General features: G+C 40.9%; 1 protein-coding gene across 2 annotated transcripts in view; it reads left to right on the top strand.

Annotated features, from left to right (window-relative positions):
* usp24 (ubiquitin specific peptidase 24) overlaps positions 1-25,020 on the top strand; it is a 255,619-nt gene that overhangs the window by 194,458 nt on the left and 36,141 nt on the right. For both annotated transcript variants that reach the window (XM_072273615.1, XM_072273614.1), the window contains exons 52-56: positions 2,683-2,778; positions 7,460-7,563; positions 12,812-12,925; positions 14,563-14,659; positions 21,169-21,285. In XM_072273615.1, the coding sequence (XP_072129716.1) occupies positions 2,683-2,778; positions 7,460-7,563; positions 12,812-12,925; positions 14,563-14,659; positions 21,169-21,285 (528 nt within the window). The remainder of the gene's footprint in view (positions 1-2,682; positions 2,779-7,459; positions 7,564-12,811; positions 12,926-14,562; positions 14,660-21,168; positions 21,286-25,020) is intronic.

Raw genomic sequence — 25,020 nt, 5'->3', positions numbered from 1 at the left:
ACTCACGTTGTCCTTACTTCGTTCACCACGTTCAAAATGCTTAATTATGTCTAGTTTTACCGTAAGTATAACACCTTTACGAGCTCTTTCAGGTTTTTCCGATACCATAGAACTCATCTTGCAAATGGCTGCTCACAGGCACATGTTAAAGCGAAGCAGTTCGGAATCTGGGGGAGAGCGGCTGCTCGGGGTGTGCGCTGATTTTTTTTATTGCGCACTGAATATTTTTCGTAACAGTGAAAACACCTTCTGAAAGTGAAAACAGGGTATTAATGTAGGTCTTTCATAACAGTGAGGTTTCGTAAAGCGAACGTTCGAAAAGCGGGGGACACCTGTAGTTCCCTCCCAACAAAATCTGATTACTTAGGCATAATCTCTGTACCTTTATTTGCCATGTAATTATTTTGCTCATCTTTTATTTGCCTCAGTTATCCTTGCTTTATCAATGGATGATTTTCCCCCTTGAATTCTTGTCGGACATTGACTTATTTTTTTTAAGATTTAAGGTTTCTTTTATTTCTTACACCTATCTCACAACACGAGGGAGTAAAAATCTTTGTTGCTTTCCATCACAATGTGGAAGCAATAAGAAGGGAAATGTGGGAGGACATTACCCAAACACTAAAATTGTACACATAATTGCTTGGTATACATGTATGTACGGTCAGATATGCAATCAGATCAATCTGTATTAATGAATCTGATGGCCTGATGAAAGAAGCAGTCCTGGAGCCTGTTGATCCTGGCCTTAATGCTGAGGTACCATTTGCCAGGCGGTAGCAGCTGAAACAGCTTGTGGTTGGGGTTGCTGGAATCCCTGATGATCCTCCGGGACCTTTTTACGGACGTGCTGCTGTAAATGTCCTGAATAGAGGGAAGTTCACATACACTGATGCACTGGGCTGTCCACTCTGCAGTACCCTGTGACTGAGGGTAGTACAGTTCCCATACCAGGCGATGACACAGCCAGTCAGAATGCTCTCTATGGTGCCCCTGTAGAAAATCTTGAGGATTTGAGGACTTATTGCAAACTTCAGCTGGCAGAGGTTAAAGATGAGCTGTTGTGCTTTTTTACACCACACAGTCCAGCTGAGATCCTCGGTGATGTATATGCTAAGGAATTTGAAACTATTCACCCTCTCAACTACAGTCCGGTTGATGTCAATAGGGGCTAGCCTATCTCCGTTCGTCCTGTAATCCACAATCAGCTCCTTCATTTTCCTACATCGGGGGAGAGGTTGTTTTCCTGGCACCACTGTATCAGGGTGTTGACTTCTCTGTAGGCCGTCTCATCATTGTTGAAAAATAAGGCCTATCAGTGTAATGTCATCTGCAAATTTTAACGGCAGATTGGAACTATTTGTGGCAGCACAGTCGTGAGTGTATTGGGAGTGGAGGAGGGAGCTTAGGACAGCACATCCCAAGGTGAGGAAGTCCATCCTTACCACCTGCCAGCTTTCCGACAGCAAGTCCAGGATCCAACTGCACAAGACGGGGTGAAAGCCTGGCCTCTGAACTTCTTTTCGAGTCTGGGGGGCGGAATTATGGTGTTGAATGCTGAACTGTAATCCAAGAACAGCATTCTAACACAAGCATCCCTCTTCTCCGGGTGAGAGTGAAGATGGTGTATGGTGCTGTGGCTGTGGCATCATCTGTCGATCGGTTGTGTCGGTTGGTGTGTTGTAGGGGGTCCGGTGTGGGTGGTAGAATGCTGCAGATGCAGATTTCCCCTGTCCTTTGGTTAATCAATCTCATGGATTAGAAATTAGTGTTATTTTTCTATTTCACTACAAAAAGCCATATTTTAAGGGACTAATTGTTTCTTATAGTCAGGGCTTTAACAGCAAAACATCTGTTGAAGGTACATTTCCTAGAATTGAACAATTGCCCATGTATTCTGCTTGTACAGTATCCAGCATACTCTTGCAGACTCCAGAATGTGGAATTTAGATCATGGTGATGAACTGTTGATCAGATTTATTAACAAGGTAACGTCATTGCAAAGTGAAGTAATTAAAAATTTCTACTGTTCAGAATATTTTGAAAAGGTATCTCTTGCATTAAAATAGGACTCAATAATGTAGAGTTTGCTGCATTAGCTCCACCGCGGACCCTGTTATATAAAAGGTTGAGAATTTGGCATCAGCTCTAATTTCCTGATGTGTCACTTGAAAAGCTTTGGAAACTTGACAAAGCAATCAAAACATATCAATTTAAAACAGAAGTAGAATTACCAATGAAATCTACCATAAACAATGTAGAGTGTTTGTATTGAATTACTTGAATTCTTACCAAAGCAAATGATGAAGGGTCTCAGCCCAAAATATCAACTGTTATTCCCCTCCATAGATGCTGCCTGACTTGCTGAATCAGATACTTCTGTCTCATATGCAGCTGCTAAATCATACTTTTCTTCTTCTGTCTGGTTTTTTGTGAGGGAAAAAAACTGACAATATAACGCAGTTTGATAAAAGAATTTCTTTGTAAGGGTGGCTGAAATTTTAGAAATAGTTTATTGTATGCAAACATGTTTATGGAAATTCTCTTAAATAGCAAAGGTTATTTACAGTAATTCTCCAGACACTGTAATAATGAAACCACATTTTGTTGCTGTGTGAACTGCTGAAATAGCTCAAATTATATCCAGCTGTTGTCTGAATGACTTTTTTTTGTCTTTGATAGATGGTACGAGATGAGAACCTAAAGTTCATGAAAAATAGAGATGTTTTCAACAGTGACTACTTCAGTTTCATGCTTTCCTTGATTTCACTCAATGCAGTAAGTGTCAGGTGCTGTTTGGGAGATTGGCCTATGTAGTTGTAATACTACTTGGGAATGTGAAGGCTTAACTGGAATTGATTTATTATTGTCCAGTGTACCAGGTATAATTAAAAGGTTGTCTTGCATCCTGCTCATACATATCATAACATTGCACAGTGTAGTGCAATGTAAAGCAACAGAATGCAGAATAAAGTGTAACAGCCTCAGAAATCTAATTGTTGCATCCAGTTATTTAAATTCAGCAACCTATATCTGGAACACTTCAATGCTCTTGATCTCCTCAACAACTTTCAACTTCCTGGCCCTGATTGCTTCATTTTCACCATGGATGTCCAGTCCCAATACACACCTATCTTCTATCAAGAAGACATGGAAGCTCTCAGCTTCCTTCAGACCTGACCAGTTCCCCTTTATCACCACCCTCCTCTGCCTGGCAGAACTGGCCAATTTCTCATCAGTTTCTCTTTCGGCTCCGCTCACTTCTCCAATTTCAGGGTGTAGCCACGGGCCATTTTCTTAGCTACATAGAACAGTCCATGTTCCAAGCCTTCTCTGGTAATGCTCCCCAACTCTTTCTGCATTACATTGATGACTACATTAGTGCTGCTTCATGCATTTATGCTGAGCTTGTCAATGTCATCAACTTAAATTCAGTTGGTTGATAGAGTCATAGAACATTACAGCACAGAAACGGGCTCTTCGGCCCATCTGGTCTGTGCTAAACCATTAATCTGCCTGGTCCCATCAACCGGCATCAGGATCATAGCCCTCCATACCCCTCCCATCCATGTACCTACCCAAATTTCTCTTAAATGTTGAAATTGACCGCACATCCACTACCTGAACAGGTAGCTTATTCCACACTCGGACCACTCTCTGAGTGAAGAAGTTCCCCCTCGGGTTCCCCTTAAACATTTAATCTTTCACCCTTACCGATGACCTCCAGTTTTAGTCTTGCCCAACTTCAGTGGAAAAAAGCCTGCTTGCATTTACCCTATCTATATTCTTCATAGGGTGGCGGGGTGGCGATACATTGCTACCAAAGGAAGTGTAAGACGCTCCTTCCTTCCGCTAGCTTGCAGGAAACAGCAAAGCCTTTGAACGGAAAACCATAAAAAGTTAGTGGATTCAGCCTAGTACTTCATGGGTAAAGCCCTCCCAGTCGATGAGCACATCTACATGAAATGTTGCTGTACAAAAGCAGCATCCACCGTCAAAGATCCTCACCACCCAGTCATGCTCTCTTCCCGCTGCTGCCATCAGGTAGAAGGTACAAGTGGCTTAGGACTCGTACCACCAGCTTCAAGAACAATTACTATCCCTCAACTATTAAATAAAAGAGGATAACTGCACTCAGTTGCCCCATCATTGAAATATTCCTACAATCAATTGTCTCACTTTAAGGACTGTATCTCTTTATCTCATGTTCTTTTTATTTATTGCTATTTATTTATATTTGCAGTTGCAGCTTGTTAACTTTGCACTCCACTTGATCTTTCATTGATCTTGATAATGCTACTATTCTATAGATTTACTGAGTATGCCCAGAGGAAAATTAATCTCAGGGTTGTATATGGTGACATTTATGTACTTTGATAATAAAATTTTACTTTGAACTTTTGAACTTTGATTCCCACAGCTATATTGATTATACCTCTTCCCACCCTGTAAGAATCCCATTACCTTTTCTCAGATCCTTCGTCTCTACTGTTATCTTCCCGGAATGATACTTTCCTTTCCAAGACATCAGAGATGTCCTCCTCCTCCAAAGTATAGGGTTTTCGGTCCTTCAACATTGATGCTGCTCTCACCTGTATCTCTTCCTTTCCCCGAACATCCACGCTCACCCCATCTTCCTGCCACCTTAACTGGTTTAGAATTTTTCTTGTCCTCACCTACCACCCCAGGAGCCTCCACACTCAGCATACCATTCTCTGCAATTTCTGCCATCTTTAACAAGACCCCTACCACCAAATAAATTTTTTCCCTACCCCCACCTCTGCTTTCCACAGGGATTGATCCCTCCATGATTCCCTTGTCTATTCATCAAGCAAGCAGCAGAAGTACTACACCTGCCCATTCACTTCCTCCCTTACCTCTATTTAAGGCCACAAACAGTCCTTCCAGATGAGGGAACACTTCACTGCAAATGGTGGCCTCCTACATATTGGTGAGACCCACTTTAGATTGAGGGGACTGATTTGTCGAACATCTCCACTCCATCCACAAAAAATTTCCTAGTGCCCAATCATTTTAATTCCTATCCCCATTCCCGTTCTGACATGTCTGCCCATGGTCTCCTCTACTGCTATAATGAGATCCCTCTTAGGTTGATGGAGCAACACGTCATATTCCAAAGGTAGTCTTCAACCTGATGGCATAAATATCTATTTACACAACTTATGGTAATTTTTCCTGCCTATCACCTCTGGTGCCCCTCCTTCCCTTTCTCTTATGGTCCACTCTCCTATCAGATTCCCCCTTCTTCACCCTTTTGCCTTTTCCACCTATTACCACCCAGCTTCATATTTCATCCCCTCTCCTCACCACCTCCCCCCCACCCACCTGGTTTCACCTATCACTGTTTATTCATTTCCATAGATGCTGCCTGACTTGCTAAGTTCCTCCAGCATTTTGTGTGTGTTGCTGTGAACTTCCAGCATCTGCAGAATCTATTGTTTCTTGAAGTTCACTGCATTGTGTATCCCTTTTAGATACTTTCAATTCTAAAAGTTGGTTTCTTTGAGTAAGTCCATATCTGTGCAAGTCTTCACAATATGGTTCAAATATATTTATCAGCACAGTACAGAAGAAACATAATATTGAAGTTCTTATTAGCTCAGTTAGGAAAGAACCAATCGCCCAGACTTAGAATCTGTGGTTTTCTGGAGAAACTTGCTGCTCAAATCCATCTCTGACCTTATTAAGAAGGCCCTGATTGGTGACTTTTATGGCTCAAAACATGCCATGTTGTAAGAGATCAGAATGAGTAGGGAACTTGCAAAAAAAAGTTATTGACATCTGTTTAAGTGTATTGAGACAACCTTTAAGCATTAAGTGATAATCATTGAATTGATTCAGTAAAACTAATTGCACTACTGCATACGGTTTTGTCCATTCCAAAATCAATCTTTTATTTGATAGAACTCACATTTGAGCCAAAATTCAATTTGTTACCAAGATAGAACAGCAGTGTTGTTTGAACCAACACTTCAATGTAAACTCCAGATAAGGTTTGGCATCGTAAAAACCTAGGGGAAGCATTGTAAATGGAGGTCAAACACTATACAAAATATTGCCAAAAATTGTTAACTGTTGCGTTAACCAACATTTCAATAATAATTGTTTGTAAAACCAAATCAGCTGGTAGACATGATAAGTTTGAAGTTGCCCTATTTGGCCCCCCTGACTTCATCAAAGTGATTACCAACAGTCTTGGTAACCTGTGCACCCTTGTCAAACCCCATGTTAAATCCCTTAGTGTGATATTTGATTCCACCTTTAAGTTTGACAAGAAAGTTAATGCAGTAGTAAAAGCCATTTTACTATTGCCAAGATCAAGCAGTTTCTCTCTTTCAAAGATCTTGAGAAAGTCATCCACGCCCTTATATCCTCCCACTTGGACTACTACAATTCCCTGTATACTGGGATTAGTCAGTCGTCCCTGTCCCGTCTGCAACTGGTCCAGAATGCCGCAGCCAGGCTCCTAACAGGTGCCCGGAAGAGGGACCATATTACTCCCATCCTGGCCTCCTTCCACTGGCTGCCAGTATGGTTCAGAATTGATTTTAAGATTCTCCTGTTTGTTTATAAAGCCCTAAATGGGCTGGCCCGCTCTTACATCACAGACCTTCTAACCCCTTATTCTACTTCCAGGTCCCTCAGGTCGGCTGACTTGGGACTCCTGGCTGTCCCGCGATCTAAACTTAAGCTCAGGGGTGACCATGCCTTTGCTATTGTAGCTCCCAGACTGTGAACAGCATTCACCTCCCTATCAGATCTGCCTCCTCCATCAACTTGTAAATCCAGGCTCAAATCTTACTTTTATTCACTAGCGTTTGAATCCTCCTGATGTGGCTGATTTTTGGCTTGTGCCTAGGCCCTTATGTTGTTTCTTTTGTGCCTATAAGCTGTTTGCCTTGTTGGTTATGTCTGTGTTTCTGGTATTTGTAATCTTAGCTATTCCGCTCTGATCTGTACAACTCTTTGGTCAATGTGGGTTGTTTTAAAATGTGCTATATAAATAAATTTGACTTGACTTGTATGAATGTAATGCTTACTTCTGCACTAGCTATGCCTTTTGTTTGCTTTGCCTTGAGATATGTTTGTGGCAAATTAAGTGCTTAGTCGTATGTTTTAACTGATCAAATTATCATACTATTCATGAGCAATATGTCTTGTTCATACTATTAACCTATGTTGGCTGCGAATAGTAGACAAGATGCAAAACTACTGCTTCTGTTATGGATGTGGCACACACAAATTGATGCAAGACCAGTGCCCCCAAAGAAAGTTTTATTTGCTTGTTTTAACAATTAATTGAAACTTATCAAAGCTATTAAGAAAACTGTGGGTTGCTCATTCTCTCTTGAGCGAGTGTTCAAATTTAGCTCAGTTTCTAATTTGTGAGTATTTTATATTTCTGTTTTTCTCAGTCTAATACTCTTTTGTTCCATAGACTAAACTGAAGCATCCTATGTACCAGTCCATGGCAAAGATTGGCATGAAGCTTGCCATCCAGTTCCTGTTTCAAACCTACTTGAGAACCAAGAAAAAACTAAGGTATGGAATTAAGAGATAAGTTTGTTTTCTTATCTCACCTAACATTCATGCGCAAGCACGATCATCATTTAGTAAGCAGAAATACTTTTCCTTCCACCTTCTTTACCACAGGGTTTCTTACTATTCTACAGTATTGTCTGCTCTGCTTAACTGGAGTTTGAATACAAATACTATTGACATGTAGGAATCAGTGGCAAACTATTTGTCATAAGGGAGCTTGATTTTTTTTTGTTTTATTTTCTGTTCGGTATTGACATGAAACCTAAAGTCAAATGTGAAACAAACAAAGTTGTAAAAAACAAATTGCTGTAACAACTCAGTGGATCACCCATTATCTGCAGAGGCAAAGGGGTTGGCTTTTCAAAATGAGGCACTGTAGCAGGCCCAAGTTCTTCCAGCAGTTTCAGATTCCATTATTTGCAGATGCTGGAAATTTGATCAACACACACAAAATGCTGGAGGAACTCAGCAAGCTGGGCAGCATCTAGGAAAAGAGTACAGTCGATGTTTCGGGCCGCGCTTTATAGATCGAGGTCCAGTAATCAAAAGGCTGTTTAAGGCATTGATATATGCAGTAGCATAGAAACAGTGACTGGTCATTTTCCTCACTGACACTTCTGTCCACAGCCTCCTCCACAACCAGCTTGAGGTTAAACACAAATTAGAGGAATAGCATCTCATATTCTTCCCGGGGTCGTCTTCAAACTGGTAACATGAATATCAAGTTTTCAAGCTTCCAATAACCACTCCCCCTGACTCTTTTCCCTTGTATTTCGTTTTTGTCTCCTGCTGATCCAGCTGGCCCTGTCACCCTGTTGATTACCCCTCCCCCACCTTCTCCATCTGCCTATTAGCCACACACTCCTTTCATTAGTTGCCTTTCCACCTTCCTCCCTTTATTGCATGTCCACTGTTGTCTCCTATCAGCTCCCAGCTTCTGGCTGATTCCCACTCTATACCTAACATGCCTATCACTGCTCCTCACCTGAACCTGCCAGCTCTTGCTCTACCCTTTCTCTAACATTTTTATGCTGGCTGCCCTCCCCTCTTTCTCTCCAGTCCAGTTGAAGGGTCTCAACCCGAAACGTCAACTGTCCATTTCCCTCCATTGATGCTGCCTGGCCTGCTGAGTTCTTTTAGCACGTTTATGTTGTCAGTAGAAATAAAGGTTATTTGAAGCAGTTCAACGTGGTTAACATATTGCATACTGTACACTTTATTGAAAATGTTTTTTCCTTTTACTCATTAACGCAAAATGTTGAGCTCATCTAATCTGCATTTCAGAGCTAACCAAATAAAAGTTCTTGTATTGTTTGATGGATTATTGCAAATGCTATTACTGCTGAAGTTTTCATCAGCTGTTTGGGTAGCAGCATTTGATGTGTAGAGTCATAGAACACTACAATACACAAACAGGCCCATTGGCCCATCTAGTTCATGTCACACTGGTCTCCTCCATAGTTCTGTCTATCTGCGCCCGGACTATAACTTTCCATATCTCTCTTATCTGTGTACCTATCCAAGCATCCCTCGTATGATACAATTCCCCCTCCCCCTCGTACCCCATCTGTTATTTATTTATATACATACATTCTTTCTCTCTCTCCTTTTTTCTCCCTCTGTCCCTCTGACTATACCCCTTGCCCATCCTCTGGGTTCCCCCCCCTTTTCCTTCTCCCTGGGCCTCCTGTCCCATGATCCTCTCATGTCCCTTTTGCCAATCAACTGTCCAGCTCTTGGCTCCATCCCTCCCCCTCCTGTCTTATCATTTTGGATCTCCCCCTCCCCCTCTCACTTTCAAATCTCTTACTAGCTCTTCCTTCAGTTAGTCCTGACGAAGGGTCTCGGCCTGAAACGTCGTCTGCACCTCTTCCTAGAGATGCTGCCTGGCCTGCTGCTTTCACCAGTAACTTTGATGTGTGTTGCTTGAATTTCCAGCATCTGCAGAATTCCTCGTGTTTGCGAGGTTACAGAGAATGGTGTGCAGGATTTTCAGGTTCTGGATCCATCACATTATTCTCCACAACTTCTGCCTTTTCATCTTCACTACCACCTTATTATTTTGGCTCCATGTATAGATGATCATACAAATCTTCAGGAGGTGCAATATTGACCTTTGCTATCCTTTTCTTCATAATATTACTGTAATATAACTGTAGAAACCCTTGAGATTCTCTTTCACCTTGCCAGCTAGACCAATTTTATGACCTCTTTCAGCTCTCCTGATTTCTTTCTCAAGTGTACCCTTGCATTTCTCATAATCTTCAAGTACCTTATTTAACCCCAACTGCCTACACCTGATATGCATCTCCATTTTGGCCTCAACATCACTCGATAGATTAGATATGGCAAAGTTATTTCCTGTAGTAGGGCATTCTAGGACAAGAGAACATAACTTCAGGATTGAAGGACATCCATTTAGAACAGCGATGCAGAGAAATTAGTTGGAGGGTGGTAAATCTGTGCAATTAGTTGCCATGAGCGGCTGTGGAGGCCAAATCATTGGGTTTATTTAAGGCAGAAATAGATAGGTTCTTGATTAGCCAGGGCATCAAAGGGTATGGGGAAAAGGCAGGGGAGTGGGGATGACTGAAACAATTGGATCAGCCCATGATTGAATGGCAGAGCAGACTCAATGGGCTGAATGGCCTACTTCTGCTCCGATATCTTATGGTCTTATAATCAATTTAAGTTCTCTAAACTTAAGAGAAAATCTGCAGATGCTGGGAATCCAAGCAACACACACTAAATGCTGGAGGAAAAGAGATGCTGCCTGGCCTGCAGAGATCCTCCAGCATTTTGTGTGTGTGGGTGTTCTTTAAACTTGTTAGCTTTGCCTTTTCTCTGACAAGAATATACAGATTCTGTATTTTCAATATTTCAGTTTTTGCAGATCTCCCACTTACTAAGCACCCCACGAAACAACCTACCCAGTCCATGTTTGTCAGATCTCTTCTGATGCAATCAAAATTGGCCTCTCTCCAATTTAGAATCTTAACCCAAGGCTTGTCCTACCCTTTTCCATAATTATCTTGAAACTAACAGACTTATGATCACTAGGTCCAAAGTGTTTCCCTGTGCAGACTTCTGTCACCTGCCCTGTCTCATTTCTTAATGGGGCTTCCAGTATTACACTCTCTGTAGTCGGGACCTCTATATATTGATTAAGGAAACATTTGACAAACTCTTATCTTATCCTGTTCTTTTACAGTATTAGTCCTAGTCAGTGTGTGAAAAGCTAAAATCAACAACTACCACAGCCTTGTATTTCCTGCATCTGTCTACCATCTGTCTACAAATTTGCTCCCCGAAATCCAGCCAACTATTGGGAGATCTATAATATAGTCCCATCAATGTGATCATTCATTTTTTCATTCCTCAGTTCCACCCAAATTGCCTCAATAGACCAGTCCCACCCTCCAGTATGTCCTCTTGGTGCATTGCCATGGCATTTTTCCTAATTAATAATGCCACCATTCCCACTTCAATACTTACCCCTGTGTCATTCTAAAACAATGGAATCCTGGAACATTGAGCTGGCAGTCCTGACCTTCCAACATCCAAGTCTTATTAATGGTTACAACATCATAATTCCATATAGTGATCCAAGCTCCAAGTTTATCAATACTCCTTGCATTGAAATAGGTCCAACTCAGAACATTAGTCCCATCACGCTCAATCTTTCTGTTTCCATCTTTGCTCGTAGGCTCACGTCTACTTTCCCCACAATTACTTCGATATCTGCTCTGGTGTTCTGGTTCCCATCCCCTTGCAACTCTGTTTAAACCCGCCTCCTACCCCCCCCCCCGCCCCCTCCAGTTTAGGTACAAGCTGTCCCTTCTGTACAGGCCCTACCTTCCCTGGAAAAAAGGCCAAAGATCCAAAAATCTGAAGCCCTCTCACCTGTATAATTTCCTTAGCCATGAGATGAACTGTAGAGTCTCCCTATTTCTGCATTCACACAGGTAGCAATCCTGAGATCATCACTCTGGAGGTCCTGTTCAGATCCTAACTCCCTGAACTCACTTTGCAGGGCCTCATCACCTTTCCTGCCCATGTCATTGGTGCTGCTGTGGATCACAATTTGACTGCTTACCCTCTCCCTTATAAATGCCGTGACTACGATCTGCAACATCTTTGATCTTTGATGTGATGACTTTTCCTGCGTCAATCATGTTGCACGCAATCTCACTGGCCTCTAACCTTTTAATTAAAACTTAAGCAATTTAAATGAAAACAACTTTGCATGCAGTTACTGTGGAACATGTTCAATTACAAGGAATCTGCATTTTCCACGTCCTTTTTACATTAGTACAAAGTCAAAGGTGAGATTTATAATGTTTGTTTTCAGATCCTATTTCATTGTGTCCTAATCCTGTGCTACCTTCCTGAATGTGCATCACCGCTGAGCGAAAATGATATTCTAAGAAAATTCCTTTGTGATTTATTCTTGTGTTCCTCATTAAATGTATTTTCTGTTAGAGCAAGCAAGGAAAATCAGTACTTCCTCAATTTCAAAGAGTTTTAAATTTAGTTACCCGCTGTTGCAACTAATTAGAATTTTCCCCATAAATGAATCACATTGCACATTAACAGATATAAAACTTGCATGGATGTTTTCATATAAATTGCTCTAAATTGTGATCAAGCGTTTGGAGGCCAGTGAGTTTGCATGCAACGTATTTTAAGCAAAAAAAAAATCATCACATCAAAGGTTCGCTGTATAGTTTACTAACTCCTTCGTTTTCATATCATTGTGTCCAGTATGAAACTTTCATGGTTTTTATAATTCTTCCAAGTAGCACTTATTTAAAATTTATGTCCTTCGAAGATTGCAAAAAATATATCTGGAGGGCAATAAATCAACATAGTGGCCTAGAATTTGTATATGCTTCAAAACATTAATAATGATGTAACGCCTTGGACTGTTAAGTGAAGAGGCTGGTTTCACACCAATCAAGAAGGGAAATTTAGTTTTCTGACGGAAGTACTTTTTCACTTTAAAATTCCTGAGTCAAAAACGCAGTGAAAAAGTACTTCCATTAGAAAACTAAATTTCCCTTCTTGGTATAATTGCTTGAGCGCTGTAGAGACATTTGGTCAATGTGTAGCTGTCTGTTTGTTAAACTCCAGGAAGCTTCAAGTTAGACTTTTTCTTTGATGGTCTGACCCTTGATGATTAGGGTTTCAAGATGATTGGTATAGTGAACTTCCAATGTTTAAGAAGTTCCTGATTTTATTTTAACAGGGTGGACACAGGAGAATGGATCACCCTCATCGAGAGGTTGCTTACAAACAGTTGTGAAGCCTGTCAGTGGCTAATTGAATTCCTGGTTGGGTCTGAAGGTCGAGAACTGATAAAGTGAGTCAAATATGTAAGCTTCTGAACCAAGAATTTTGATAAATATGTTCATTACTTTTGATATATTGAGGAGGACCATAGAATTGTTAACTTAAAACTCCTGTAGGTAAATGGATGGATGACAAGTCTCTTAAAAGTACTCTGCTCCCAGTCTGGAAGTTCGATATTAAAGCAGCTCACGCAACAAGTGTGCACTGGGTCAAGTGACATTTATGGAGAACTAATATTTGATGTAAATGAATTTGTATCAAATCTAAATTCTAATGAAAGGATTACTGATGTTAATTGATTCTGCTTTTTGTTTTGCTGTTGCCTGCTCTGCTGAGCGTTTACAGCCTTTTCTGCTATTATTTTAAATTTTAATGTGGACATCATGCTCAGTGTTTTGGTTTTTGTAAAGTGAGAAACCGACTGTATTCAAAGATCAGGTTTCCAACTAAATACCTGAGCTTTCTTCTTGTAATTGGAGTGTAAATATTTGGCAGTTACAAGGTGGAGTCTTATTACTGGAAGTGGTTCCTGAACATACTTCTAAGATTATGATTGGCTCATTCGCTCGCATGGTAGCAATGAGCTAACATCAGCCCATCTCTGTTCAAAGACAGGTAGCGTAATCTTTCAAAAAGGGGTGGGGACAGGATGTGTATGTATTGCAAACTAGTTAAGGCATGTTATACATACATGAAAGTAAGCATATCTTGGCTTATCTGATTCTTTCAGCCTTAGCTTTTCCGAGCTTTGTGGTATACTGCTGTATTTTTCATTTTTATAGTACATGAAAGTCATCAGTACCTGACACATTCCATAAACTACTTAATCCTGTGAGTCTCTGCAGCTTTAGATATAATTGACTAGATATGAATAAAATCAAAGCTTGCTGTTCCTGAAGCTTCATGACATATCCTTGTGTGACCCAAGGAGACAAAATTCCTGGTCACCTTTGTTCTGCGCATTGTAAGATCTAGCATAACAAAATAAATCAAATGAATTTGGCTTGCTAAAATGAATCTGTCCTTCATACATTAATAACATTGGTGACAATATTTTAATGACATCGCACTTACTGATAAACTGACTTCAATTCAGACATCCAAATTTTTTTATCAATCGTTAATTGCCTTTTCATCTTTAAGGTTCTTATTGTTCCCTTAGATTATTTGTATAAAATCATCTGAAAATGTTTATTAAAAAAATGAATGCAATGTGAAGGAAAGAAAGGATGGGAACTGAGGTCAAAGGGGAGATTACATAATAGCAATTGTTTGCTCTTACCGATATCTCCCTGTTCTTCCACCCAATGCATGTGCATTTGCTGTGCATTGACTAAAATCTATCACTGTCTTTCTTTCCTGGATCTCATTTACCTACATTCTTTACAAGCTAATAATACAAAGTCAGAAATAATAGTCATTTTCAAAGATGAAGCTTTCCTCAACTCCCTGTCCATTCTGTCCAACTGCTTCCTTGCCGCGTCATGCATTCCACTTGCTCTTCTATCTCTCCCCTCCCCATTAATTTCTACTGATTCTGACATCTTTGATAGGGCTGCTGTAGTTATAGAGTAAAAAATGAAAATGTGAAGTAGCCATAACATACTTCACTTTGCTTTTCTCTGCATGTGAATGTATGCCTACAAGGATTTTCCTTCTGGAGTGCACTGTTCGAGAGGTCAGAGTCACTGTTGCTACCATTCTCGAAAAAGCCCTGGAGAGCGCTCTGCTTTATCAAGATAAGGTTAGTAAATGGCATATGTGAAAAGCTGAGTGGCAAATGGCTGCATTGTGCATGTGTATTGCCTCAAATCTCATCTGGTATGTTACCAAATCGGTTCAATGTTGATATAATATCTGCTGAATTCTCCTAACCCACAGTTATGGACAGGTTCATTTAAAGAGTTCTGTCAAGGAGTTGATTACTTACTAAAATGTTAAAGAATTGAATATATATCTTCTTGTATCATGTTTCATCTTGCTGTTTTCAAATTTTTTCTAACCTATGCATAAATGTTCTATATGAAATAAATGTTTTTTTGTTTAAACTCAAAGTGGAATATCAGTACTGAAAAATGACAAAACCTATACCTTTTTAAAGCCTGTGTCAGCATTGATTATTCCAAGATTAGTGTCGCTTGCCATAAACACCTACTATAGCTGTAGAGCATTTGTCTTCAATGTGGGTTTAAACAAAGCTTACTCCAGTGATGTCGTATAGTAAAAGGAATTTGTAACTGATTCATGTTGTACTACATTTAATCATTAGACCATAAGACATGGGAGCAGAATTAATCCATTTGGCCCATTGAGTCTGCTCTGCCATTTAATCATGACTGATTCTTTTTGTTCCCTTCCTCAGCCTCACTTGCCGGGGTTCTCCCCATAACCTTTGATACTGTGGCCAATCAAGAACCTATCAGTCTCCACCTTAAATACCCCCAAATGACCTGGTCTTTACAGTTGCCTGTGGTAATAAATTCTAAAAATTCACTCTGGCTAAAGAAATTTCTTCGCATCTCCGTTTTAAATGTACACCCCTCTGTCCTGAGGCTGTCCTGAGTCTAGGACAATTGACTCTTGTCCTAGACTCCCCCCACCATAGGAAACATCCTTTCCACATCAACTCTATCTAGGCCTTTCAGCATTCGAGAGGTTTCAATGAGATCCCACTCCTCCCCCCCCCCCCCCAATCCTTCTGAATTCCAGTGAGTACAGACCAAGAGCTGTCAAATGTCCCTCATATAATAACCCAGAATTCCCGGAATCATCCTTGTGAACCCCCTCTGAACCCTCCAATGCTAGCAAATCCTTTCTTAGATGAAGACCTCAGAACTGTTTGCAATACTCAAGGTGAGGCCTCACTAGTGCCTTATAAAGCCTCAACATCACATACTTGCTCTTGTATCCTAGACCACTTGAAAGGAATGCTAACATTGTAATTGCCTTCATCACCACCGACTCTACCTGCGCGTTAATCTTTAGGGTGTTCTGCACAAGGACTCCCAAGTTTCTATGCATCTCAGATTTTTGGATGTTCTCCCTGTTTAGAAAATAGTCTGCACATTTATTTCTTCTACCTAAGTGCATGACCATGCATTTTCCAACATAGTATTTCATTTACCACTTTCTTGCCCATTCTCCTAATCTAAGTCCTTCTACAGCCTACCTGTTTCCTCAACACTACCTGCCCCTCCACCAATCTTCGTATCATGTGCAAACTTGGCAACAAAGCATCTATTCCATCATCTAAATCATTGATTATACGGCATAAAAAGAAGCATCCAAAGAGCTTTTACAGGTATATTAAGAGCAAAAGGACGGTAAGGGATAAAATTGGTCTTCTTGAAGATCAGAGTGGTCGGTTATGTGCGGAACCAAAGGAAATGGGCGAGATCTTAAATAGGTTTTTTTGCATCTGTATTTACTAAGGAAACTGGCATGAAGTCTATGGAATTAAGGGAATCAAGTAGTGAGATCATGGAAACTGTACAGATTGAAAAGGAGGAGGTGCTTGCTGTCTTGAGGAAAATTAAAGTGGATAAATCCCCGGGACTTGACAGGGTGTTCCCTCGGACCTTGACAGGGTGTTCCCTCGGACCTTGAAAGAGACTAGTGTTGAAATTGCGGGGGCCCTGGCAGAAATATTTAAAATGTCGCTGTCTACGGGTGAGGTGCCGGAGGATTGGAGAGTGGCTCATGTTGTTCTGTTGTTTAAAAAAGGATCGAAAAGTAATCCTGGAAATTATAGGCCGGTAAGTTTAACGTCGGTAGTAGGTTAAGTTATTGGAGGGAGTACTAAGAGATAGAATCTACAAGCATTTGGATAGCCAGGGACTTATTAGGGAGAGTCAACATGGCTTTGTGCGTGGTAGGTCATGTTTGACCAATCTATTGGAGTTTTTCGAGGAGGTTACCAGGAAAGTGGATGAAGAGAAGGCAGTGGATAGTGTCTACATGGACCTCAGTAAGGCCTTTGACAAGGTTCCGCATGGGAGGTTAGTTAGGAAAATTCAGTCGCTAAGTATACGTGGAGAGGTGGTAAATTGGATTAGACATTGGCTCAATGGAAGAAGCCAAAGAGTGGGAGGCCTGTGACTAGTGGTGTGCCACAGGGATCAGTGCTGGGTCCATTGTTATTTGTTATCTATATCAATGATCTGGATGATAATGTGGTAAATTGGATCAGCAAATTTGCTGATGATACAAAGATTGGAGGTGCAGTAGACAGTGAGGAAGGTTTTCAGAACCTGCAGAGGGACTTGGACCAGCTGGAAAAATGGGCTGAAAAATGGCAGATGGAGTTTAATACAGACAAGTGTGAGGTATTGCACGTTGGAAGGACAAACCAAGGTAGAACATACAGGGTTAATGGTAAGGCACTGAGGAGTGCAGTAGAACAGAGGGATCTGGGAATACAGATACAAAATTCCCTAAGAGTGGCGTCACAGGTAGATAGGGTCGTAAAGAGAGCTTTTGGTACATTGGCCTTTATTAATCAAAGTATTGAGTATCAGAGCTGGAATGTTATGATGAGGTTGTATAAGGCATTGGTGAGGCCGAATCTAGAGTATTGTGTTCAGTTTTGGTCACCAAATTACAGGAAGGATATAAATAAGGTTGAAAGGGTGCAAAGAAGGTTTACAAGGATGTTGCCAGGACTTGAGAAACTCAGTTACAGAGAAGGGTTGAATAAGTTAGGACTTTATTCCCTAGAGCGTAGAGGAATGAGGGGAGATTTGATAGAGGTATATAAAATTATGATGGGTATAGATAGAGTGAATGCAAGGAGGCTTTTTCCACTGAGGCAAGGGGAGAAAAAAACCAGAGGACATGGGTTAAGGGTGAGGGGGGAAAAGTTTAAAGGGAACATTAGTGGGGGCTTCTTCACACAGAGAGTGGTGGGAGTATGGAATGAGCTGCCAGACGAGGTGGTAAATGCGGGTTCTTTTTTAACATTTAAGAATAAATTGGACAGATTCATGGATGGGAGGTGTATGGAGGGATATGGTCTGTGTGCAGGTCAGTGGGACTAGGCAGAAAATGGTTTGGCACAGCCAAGAAGGGCCAAAAAGCCTGTTTCTGTGCTGTAGTTTCTATGGTTTTCTATGGTTTCAGTCCCAACACCGGCCCCTGCGGAACACCACTAGTCACTGTCAGCTGACCAGAAGGGCGTCCTTTTATTCCCACTTACTGCCGCCTTCCAATCAGCCAATGCTCTAACCATGTTAGTAACTTTCCTGTAATACCATGGGCTCTTAATTTGGTAAGCAGCCTCATGTGTGGCACCTTGTCAAAGGCCTCCTGAAAGTACAAATATATAACATCTTCTGAATCCCCTTTATCTATCCTACTTGTAATCTCCTCAAAGAACTCCAACAGGTTCATCAAGCAAGATTTTCCCTCAGGGAAAACATGCTGACTTTGGCCTAACTTGTCCTGTGCCACTAAGTACTCCATAATTTCATCCTTAACAATTGACTCTAACATCTTCCCAATCATTGACGTCAGGCTAACTGGTCTATAATTTGTTTTCTGTTGCCTTCGTCCTTTCTTAAAGAGTGGAGTGACATTTGCAATTTTCCAGTCCTCTGGAAAATTGCCAGGGTCAAATGATTTTTGAAAGATCATTACTAATGACCCCTACAATCTCTACCACTACCTATTTTGGAACCCTAGGGTGCAGTTCATCTGGTCTGAGTGACTTGTGTGCCTTTAGGACTTTCGGCTTTTTTGAGCACCTTCTCCCCTGTAATAGTAACTGCACTCACTTCTTCCCTTGCACCTTTCAACATCTGTCACACTGCTGGTGTCTTCCATAGTGAAGACTGATGCAAAAGACTGATGAGCTTTGGTAGAAGTAATGAAGTGGTTGATTATTTTCTAAATGGAGGTTAAATACAAAAAACTGAGGCAAAAATGGACTTGGGACTCCTAGTGCAGGATTCCTTGAAGGTTAATTTGCAGGTCAGGTCTGTGGTGAGGAAGGCAAATGCATTGTTAGCATTCATTTCAAGAGGACTAGCATATAAAAGCAAAGATTTAATATTTAAACTTCATAAAGCACAAGTGAGGCCTCACTTGGCGTACTGTGAGCAGTTATCTTAGAAAGGATGTGCTGAAACTGGAGAGGGTTCAAAGGATATTTACAGAAATGATTCCAGGAATGAATGACTTGTCATATGAAGAGTATTTGATGGCTCTGGGCCTGTATTCAATAGAATTCAGAAGAATGAGGGGTGACCTCATTGAAACTTATCGAATGGTGAAAGACCTTCATAGAGTGTGTGTAGAAAGGATGTTTCCTATGACAGGAGAGTCTAAGACCAGAGGACACAGCCTCAGAACAGAGATGCGTCCTTTTAGAGCAGAGATGAGGAGGAGTTTCTTTAGTCAGAGATTGACGATTCTGTGGAATTCTTTGCCACAGGAAGCTGTGGAGGCCAAGTCTTTATGTATATTTAAAGCAGTGGTTGATAGATTCTTGACTGGTCAGGGCATGAAGGGATACAGGGAAAAGGCAGGAGATTGGGGCTGGGTGAAAAATTGGATCAGCCGTGATGAAATGGCGGAGCAGACTCGATGGGCCAAATGGCCTAATTCTGTTCCTATATCTTATGGTTTAAAAATGCTCATTTAGTTCATCTGCCATCTCCTTCTCCCCCTGTTATTATTTCTCTGGCCTCATTTTCTAGTGTTCCTTTATCCACTCTCATCTCTTTTTTTACATACTTGAAAAAGCTTTTACGATCCACTTTGATATTATTTGCTAGCTTGCTTTTATATTTCATCTTTTCTCTCCTAATGATTCTTTTAGTTGCTCTCTGTAGGTTTTTTAAAAAGCTTCCCAATCCTCTGTCTTACCGCTAATTTTTGCGTCATTGTATGCCCTCTAATTTTCTTCTGCATTAGGTTTGACTTCCCTTGTCAGCCACGGTTGTACTATTTTGCCATTTGAGTATTTTTTTGTTTATGGAATACATCTATCCTGCACTTCCCTAATTTTTTGCAGAAACTCACGTCATTGCTACTGTGCTGTCAGCCCTGCCAGCATCTCCTTCCAATTTATTTTGGCCAACTCCTTTCTCATACTATTGTAAATTCCATTACTCTACTGAAATACTGCTATGTCAGACCTTACTTTCTCCCTGTCAAATTTCTAGTTGCATCATATTGTGATCACTGTCTCCTAAGGGTCCTTTTACCTTCAGCTCCCTAATCACCTAGTAACACCCAATCTAGTATAGCTGATCCACTAGTAGGCTCAATGAGAAACTGCTCTAAAAAGCCGTTCAACAAGCTCACATTTTTGGTGTCCATTACCAACCTGATTTTCCAAATTTAATATTACAAACCAGCTTAGCAGTACTTACTGCCATTATGCCACTGGTGTTTAGGACAGCAATGAAGGTCCTTCATTTCTGGTAGTGTTCAGGGCTTCCTTCTTCATGCCAATAGCTCGGTTTTCACTACTGTCAGTCATTCAATTTCCAGGTGGAGATTCAGGAATACTGTCACACTTAGAGGTAGGATTCTTCATTGCTGTTTCTGTAACAGTTCTGTTTTACCAGTCAGGGTTGTTACCCCAAGTTTAACCCCTGAACCTGGAGGACCGCTGAACCACTCTTAGTCTGTCCCCTACCCTTTGACCTGTTTGGCATGGATGACTCTGCCAAGAGCCAGAGCATGAAGCCCTGAGTCCAGCCAACTTAGTTCTCTAGGTCTTTGAGGCACACAAGCCTCCAAACCACGAGAAGGTTGTGGTCCTTTTGGAGGTTAGCAGTACTAGGTGGCTAATAAAACTCACAAATATAACAATGAGGTCTCATCCCACACCTCACCACCACACATCAGAACGTTGGAGTTCAGGGTGGAATTGAGGGAGGGAAGAAGGGTAGGTAAGAGGTTGGGAGAACTAAAGGCCAAGCAGAGTGGAACACAGGACGGTGGCTTTTTGGGCTCGTCCTGGCCATACCTATAGGTAGTGGAGTGTGGTATAACAGTGGTCTTGTCATGCGCAAGGATATCAATCCTCACATGTAGAGACTTTGTTTTCTGTAAATGGACAAAACATGACTGTGTTATGGGTCTCTGCATCTAAATAACCTTTGTGGTCCACACCAAATGCCTTCTATCAGAATAGGATCATCCTACAAAATCATTTTTGTTAAATTCCTGACTATTTCCCACCTTTGTTCATGTTTTAATTGTTAACATATCTTGAAAGTTTTCATGGAAAATGTTGTTTTTCAGCTGAAAGGATTGGACGAACTGCTGGAGGTGCTGCTTGGCTTACTAGATAAGGATGTAGCCGAGAATTGCAAAAATTGTTCCCAGTACTTCAACCTCTTCAACAACTTTGTTCAAAAGGTAAAGTATGTTTTTAGTCTAATTTGTGCTGTCAAGAAAAGGTGAAGATCTTACTTTATAATCTCTACCACTAGTATCACGCTAGGGAATCAACCCTAGCTCTGAGGAATGCAGAAGGGGATACTTGAGTAACACCAAGACTAACCACTGAAGATGTGACACAGGACTTGTATGTGTGCTGAACAGCATGGAATGGAGCTTAGTGATCCACAACCAGCAGATCTGATCAAAGCTCTGCTGTCCTACCAGATTGTTATGAATAGTAGTGGTTGATTGATGTACTGATTAGGCGATGGTGGTATTTACAAAGTAATTATTTAATTCCTCTGATTTTTTTTTTATTTCTTCTTGTAAATTCTCTGCCCTTTCTGTTAAGGGATTAACATTTAACCTTTCACCCCCAGATGTGCAAAATTGCTTAGGAAGTTAATGTCTTAAAATGGGACTAATCTGATCCTGTCAAATACTGTCCAGTCATTTCACAATCATCATCAATTTTCTGATGTCATCGATGATGTTTTCAGGTGGCATTGTGTACTGATCATTTTGGATTTTGCCAGAACCTCATAGGTCCAATCTTGCCAGTTTTCGGTCAAACTGAGACCAAAGTGCTGAATTCCAAAGGGGAGGTGAAGGTGACTGTCCTTATAGCTATATTTAACCTGTAGTGACTTAGCAAAGCTAAACTTGTTGGGAATCAAGAAGTCACTGTTGAAGCCATATTTACCATAAAGGAAGATGATTGTAAATGTTGGGGTCAAACTTCTCAGGACACTGCAGAAGTTCCTCAGAGGTTGTTCCAATCATTATCGTCATGAATGACCTTTGTGCACATGAGAATGTACACCACTAACTGCACAAAGTTCATAAATCTGGCCGGTGAAGCAGAGCATGACTACAGGTAGAGAGATCTAGTGACAAGTAATATTTGTATCAGGTAATGACAGTCTCCAACAAGGTGAAGCCTAACCACTCACCTGGTTACAAACATCTGACTTGTGGACAGCTATTCAAGCAAGCTTGGATAACCTTGTTAAATTCAAAACTCCAATGTATATACTGTATATATGCTTATTCCTATGAACTCCAGAACTAGTTTCCTTTCTGTCCTCATTTACAGTCAGTGTTTCTTATCAGTCTTGTATGCTGTTGATGACATTCATTACACAAATAAACTCTTCTCGGGCTTCCAGCCAAGCACAGGTATCAATTTTAGCCAACGTTTCAATGACAGACTCCGCCATCTTCTTCAGGGATGATGCTTAGGCTCATCTAGATCAGTGATATGTATACCTCTGTTGTCTGTCCTTCCTGTTTAGTTAGTTCTCAACCAATCAAGTTTCTGCTGTCCCACCTTGCTTGCAATCAAATTCCAGTTCTTAGAGTGTGTGGAAGAAAATTAAGAGGAAAATTAAATTTTGTTGTCAAGCTTTACAAGCTAAGTATTGCTCAAGACTTGGTCATAAAGGTGACAGGATAAGATGCAGACGCTGCCTTGCTTGTGTGAGCTAAGAATAGCTAGCAATAGATCATGCCAGTGACGAGATATTGTTAATATTGTCAGTTGGAGACTGATGTAGATGTGCCATTCTCATTTTGTGCATCATGCAGGAACATTTGTAGAGTTGCTGATACCTAACAAGTGCCTCTGAAATCACTGGCCAAGTACATTTGGCTGTTGACTATTACCCAAAATTTACTGTATAAATTTAAGATGTGACCTGACATCGGCGGAGTCGTAAATCAGCGGCTCCCCGTGGTCACGTATTAAAGGGTTAACCTTATACCGGGTCTTTGTCTTTATTTCTGTTTGCTAATGAGATAAAATCTCTTATAGTAATTTGGTGGTGAAATTCTTTTACAATAAAATACCGTAAATCAGGGTACGTTCTCAACAGAGTGAGACCTTCATCTTTGTTAAAATCCTTATTCTCTAATCTTATTATCATTCCAGAAACTGTGGAAATGTAGGGAAGATAGGTGATAGCGAGTGGTTAGTCCTTGGGACGTTTCCTGGTTTTCTCGTTGGCCCTTTTAAGGGCCTGATTGATTTCCTTCGCCTTATAGCCATTCTGTAGTAACGTCGTGCATAATTGTCTTATTTCCTCATGCAGACACTTTGGGTCAGAAATAGTTTTCGCATGGTTTAGCAAAGTAGAAGGAACCTCTCTCTGGGAGATGTGATGGTGACTGTTATTGTTGAGGTATAAATCTCTTTGAGTGGGCTTCCAATCTTGCCATGGTTTCTGGAAGGATCGCCAGGAACCTGAAGAAATACTGGATTAGTACCATCCACAAACCCATACAGAAGCTCAAATCGCAGTTTATGCGGGTCAAAGATGACCTGGGACCCAGGATAGCTGGCAATTACGGGATTCCCTGTGATTGCAGAGCGGTGTGTATCAGCCAGATGGGATGCATGGTGGAAACCCTCATCAAGGAGCATTGGAAGTTCACGTTACACGGTAGCAGAACATTGCATACACAATGACCGTAGAATTGATTTCAACAGCACAAAACTACTGTGCCACGCCAATGGCTTTTGGGACTGCCTGGTGAAAGAAACTATTGAAATAAGAATAGAGAATAAGAATTTTAACAAAGATGGTCTCACTCAAAGTTAAGAACTGAAATTCAATTATAAGCAAGGTGGGACAGCGGGAATCTGATTGGTTGAGGACTAACCAATCAGCAAGGACAGATAACAGTGGGTATATATACCACCGAACTAGACATGCCTAAGCATCATCCCTAATGAAGATGAGAGTTTGCCATCAAAACGTCGGTTAAAATAGATACCTGTACTCGGCTGGAAAACCCAAGAAGAGTTTATTCATCATATACACTGGGAAAGCACTAGATCCTTCTAATCTGTAAGTACGTTTACCAAAGAATGATTTTTGTGTATTTTTCCAATTTGTGGAGCCTGTTAACCAGGGGCAGCTTGTATTACCATTGCCAAGTCCCATATCATCATTATCAAAGTCAACTGGGCAGTTGTGACTGCAGGAGCAGATCAAAAACTGTGTATCCTGTGGGGAGTGACTTTCCTCCTGGCATCTCTTTTTGCCAGCTACAAAGCAGTGGTCAGGAGTGTGGTGGAATAAATTGCAGCTACCCAGATGACTGCAACACCACCAGCACTGAAAGCTTGATGATGAAGAAGCTTGTTTGATTGGCACCTCATTCACCAAAATAAGAGCACAGTCATTCTACCACCAATTCATAATGGTACATGTATCCACAAAATGCAGTGCAGTTAACGTTCTCAGTTGCTCAGACAGCAGTTCCTAAATCTATGGCCTTGATCATCCAAAAGATCAACCGCAAGTTCTCCTCTAAGGTGCAAACAATCCTAACTTGAAAATATATCATTCCTGTACTGTCAATGGATCTAATTCCAGACAGCACCTTCTTGTCTGTCTATCCACTTACCTAACAAATAGCATTGTACGACTATCCTCCTTCAATATTGCAGATTTTCAAGATACTGGTTTGCCATCACCTCTAGTAATTAGAGATAGGCAAAAAATGCTGACCTTTCCCACATTCTGAAAACTAAATTCTCCACTACCTGGAAGTCTTTACCTTCATGCAAAATTAGTTAAATTGAAAATCTTCCAAAAGCATGTTTTTCAAACTAGTTTCAACTAATTCAGAATTGTTTGTATCATCAACATTTTGGTACTGTTAAGACTTTGTCTGGTTTCATTAAGAGCTTTGTTTAATTACAAA

The sequence above is a fragment of the Mobula birostris genome, chromosome 12, assembly GCF_030028105.1.
Source record: "Mobula birostris isolate sMobBir1 chromosome 12, sMobBir1.hap1, whole genome shotgun sequence".
NCBI lineage: Eukaryota > Metazoa > Chordata > Chondrichthyes > Myliobatiformes > Myliobatidae > Mobula > Mobula birostris.
This window is presented reverse-complemented; position numbering and strand designations above follow the sequence as displayed.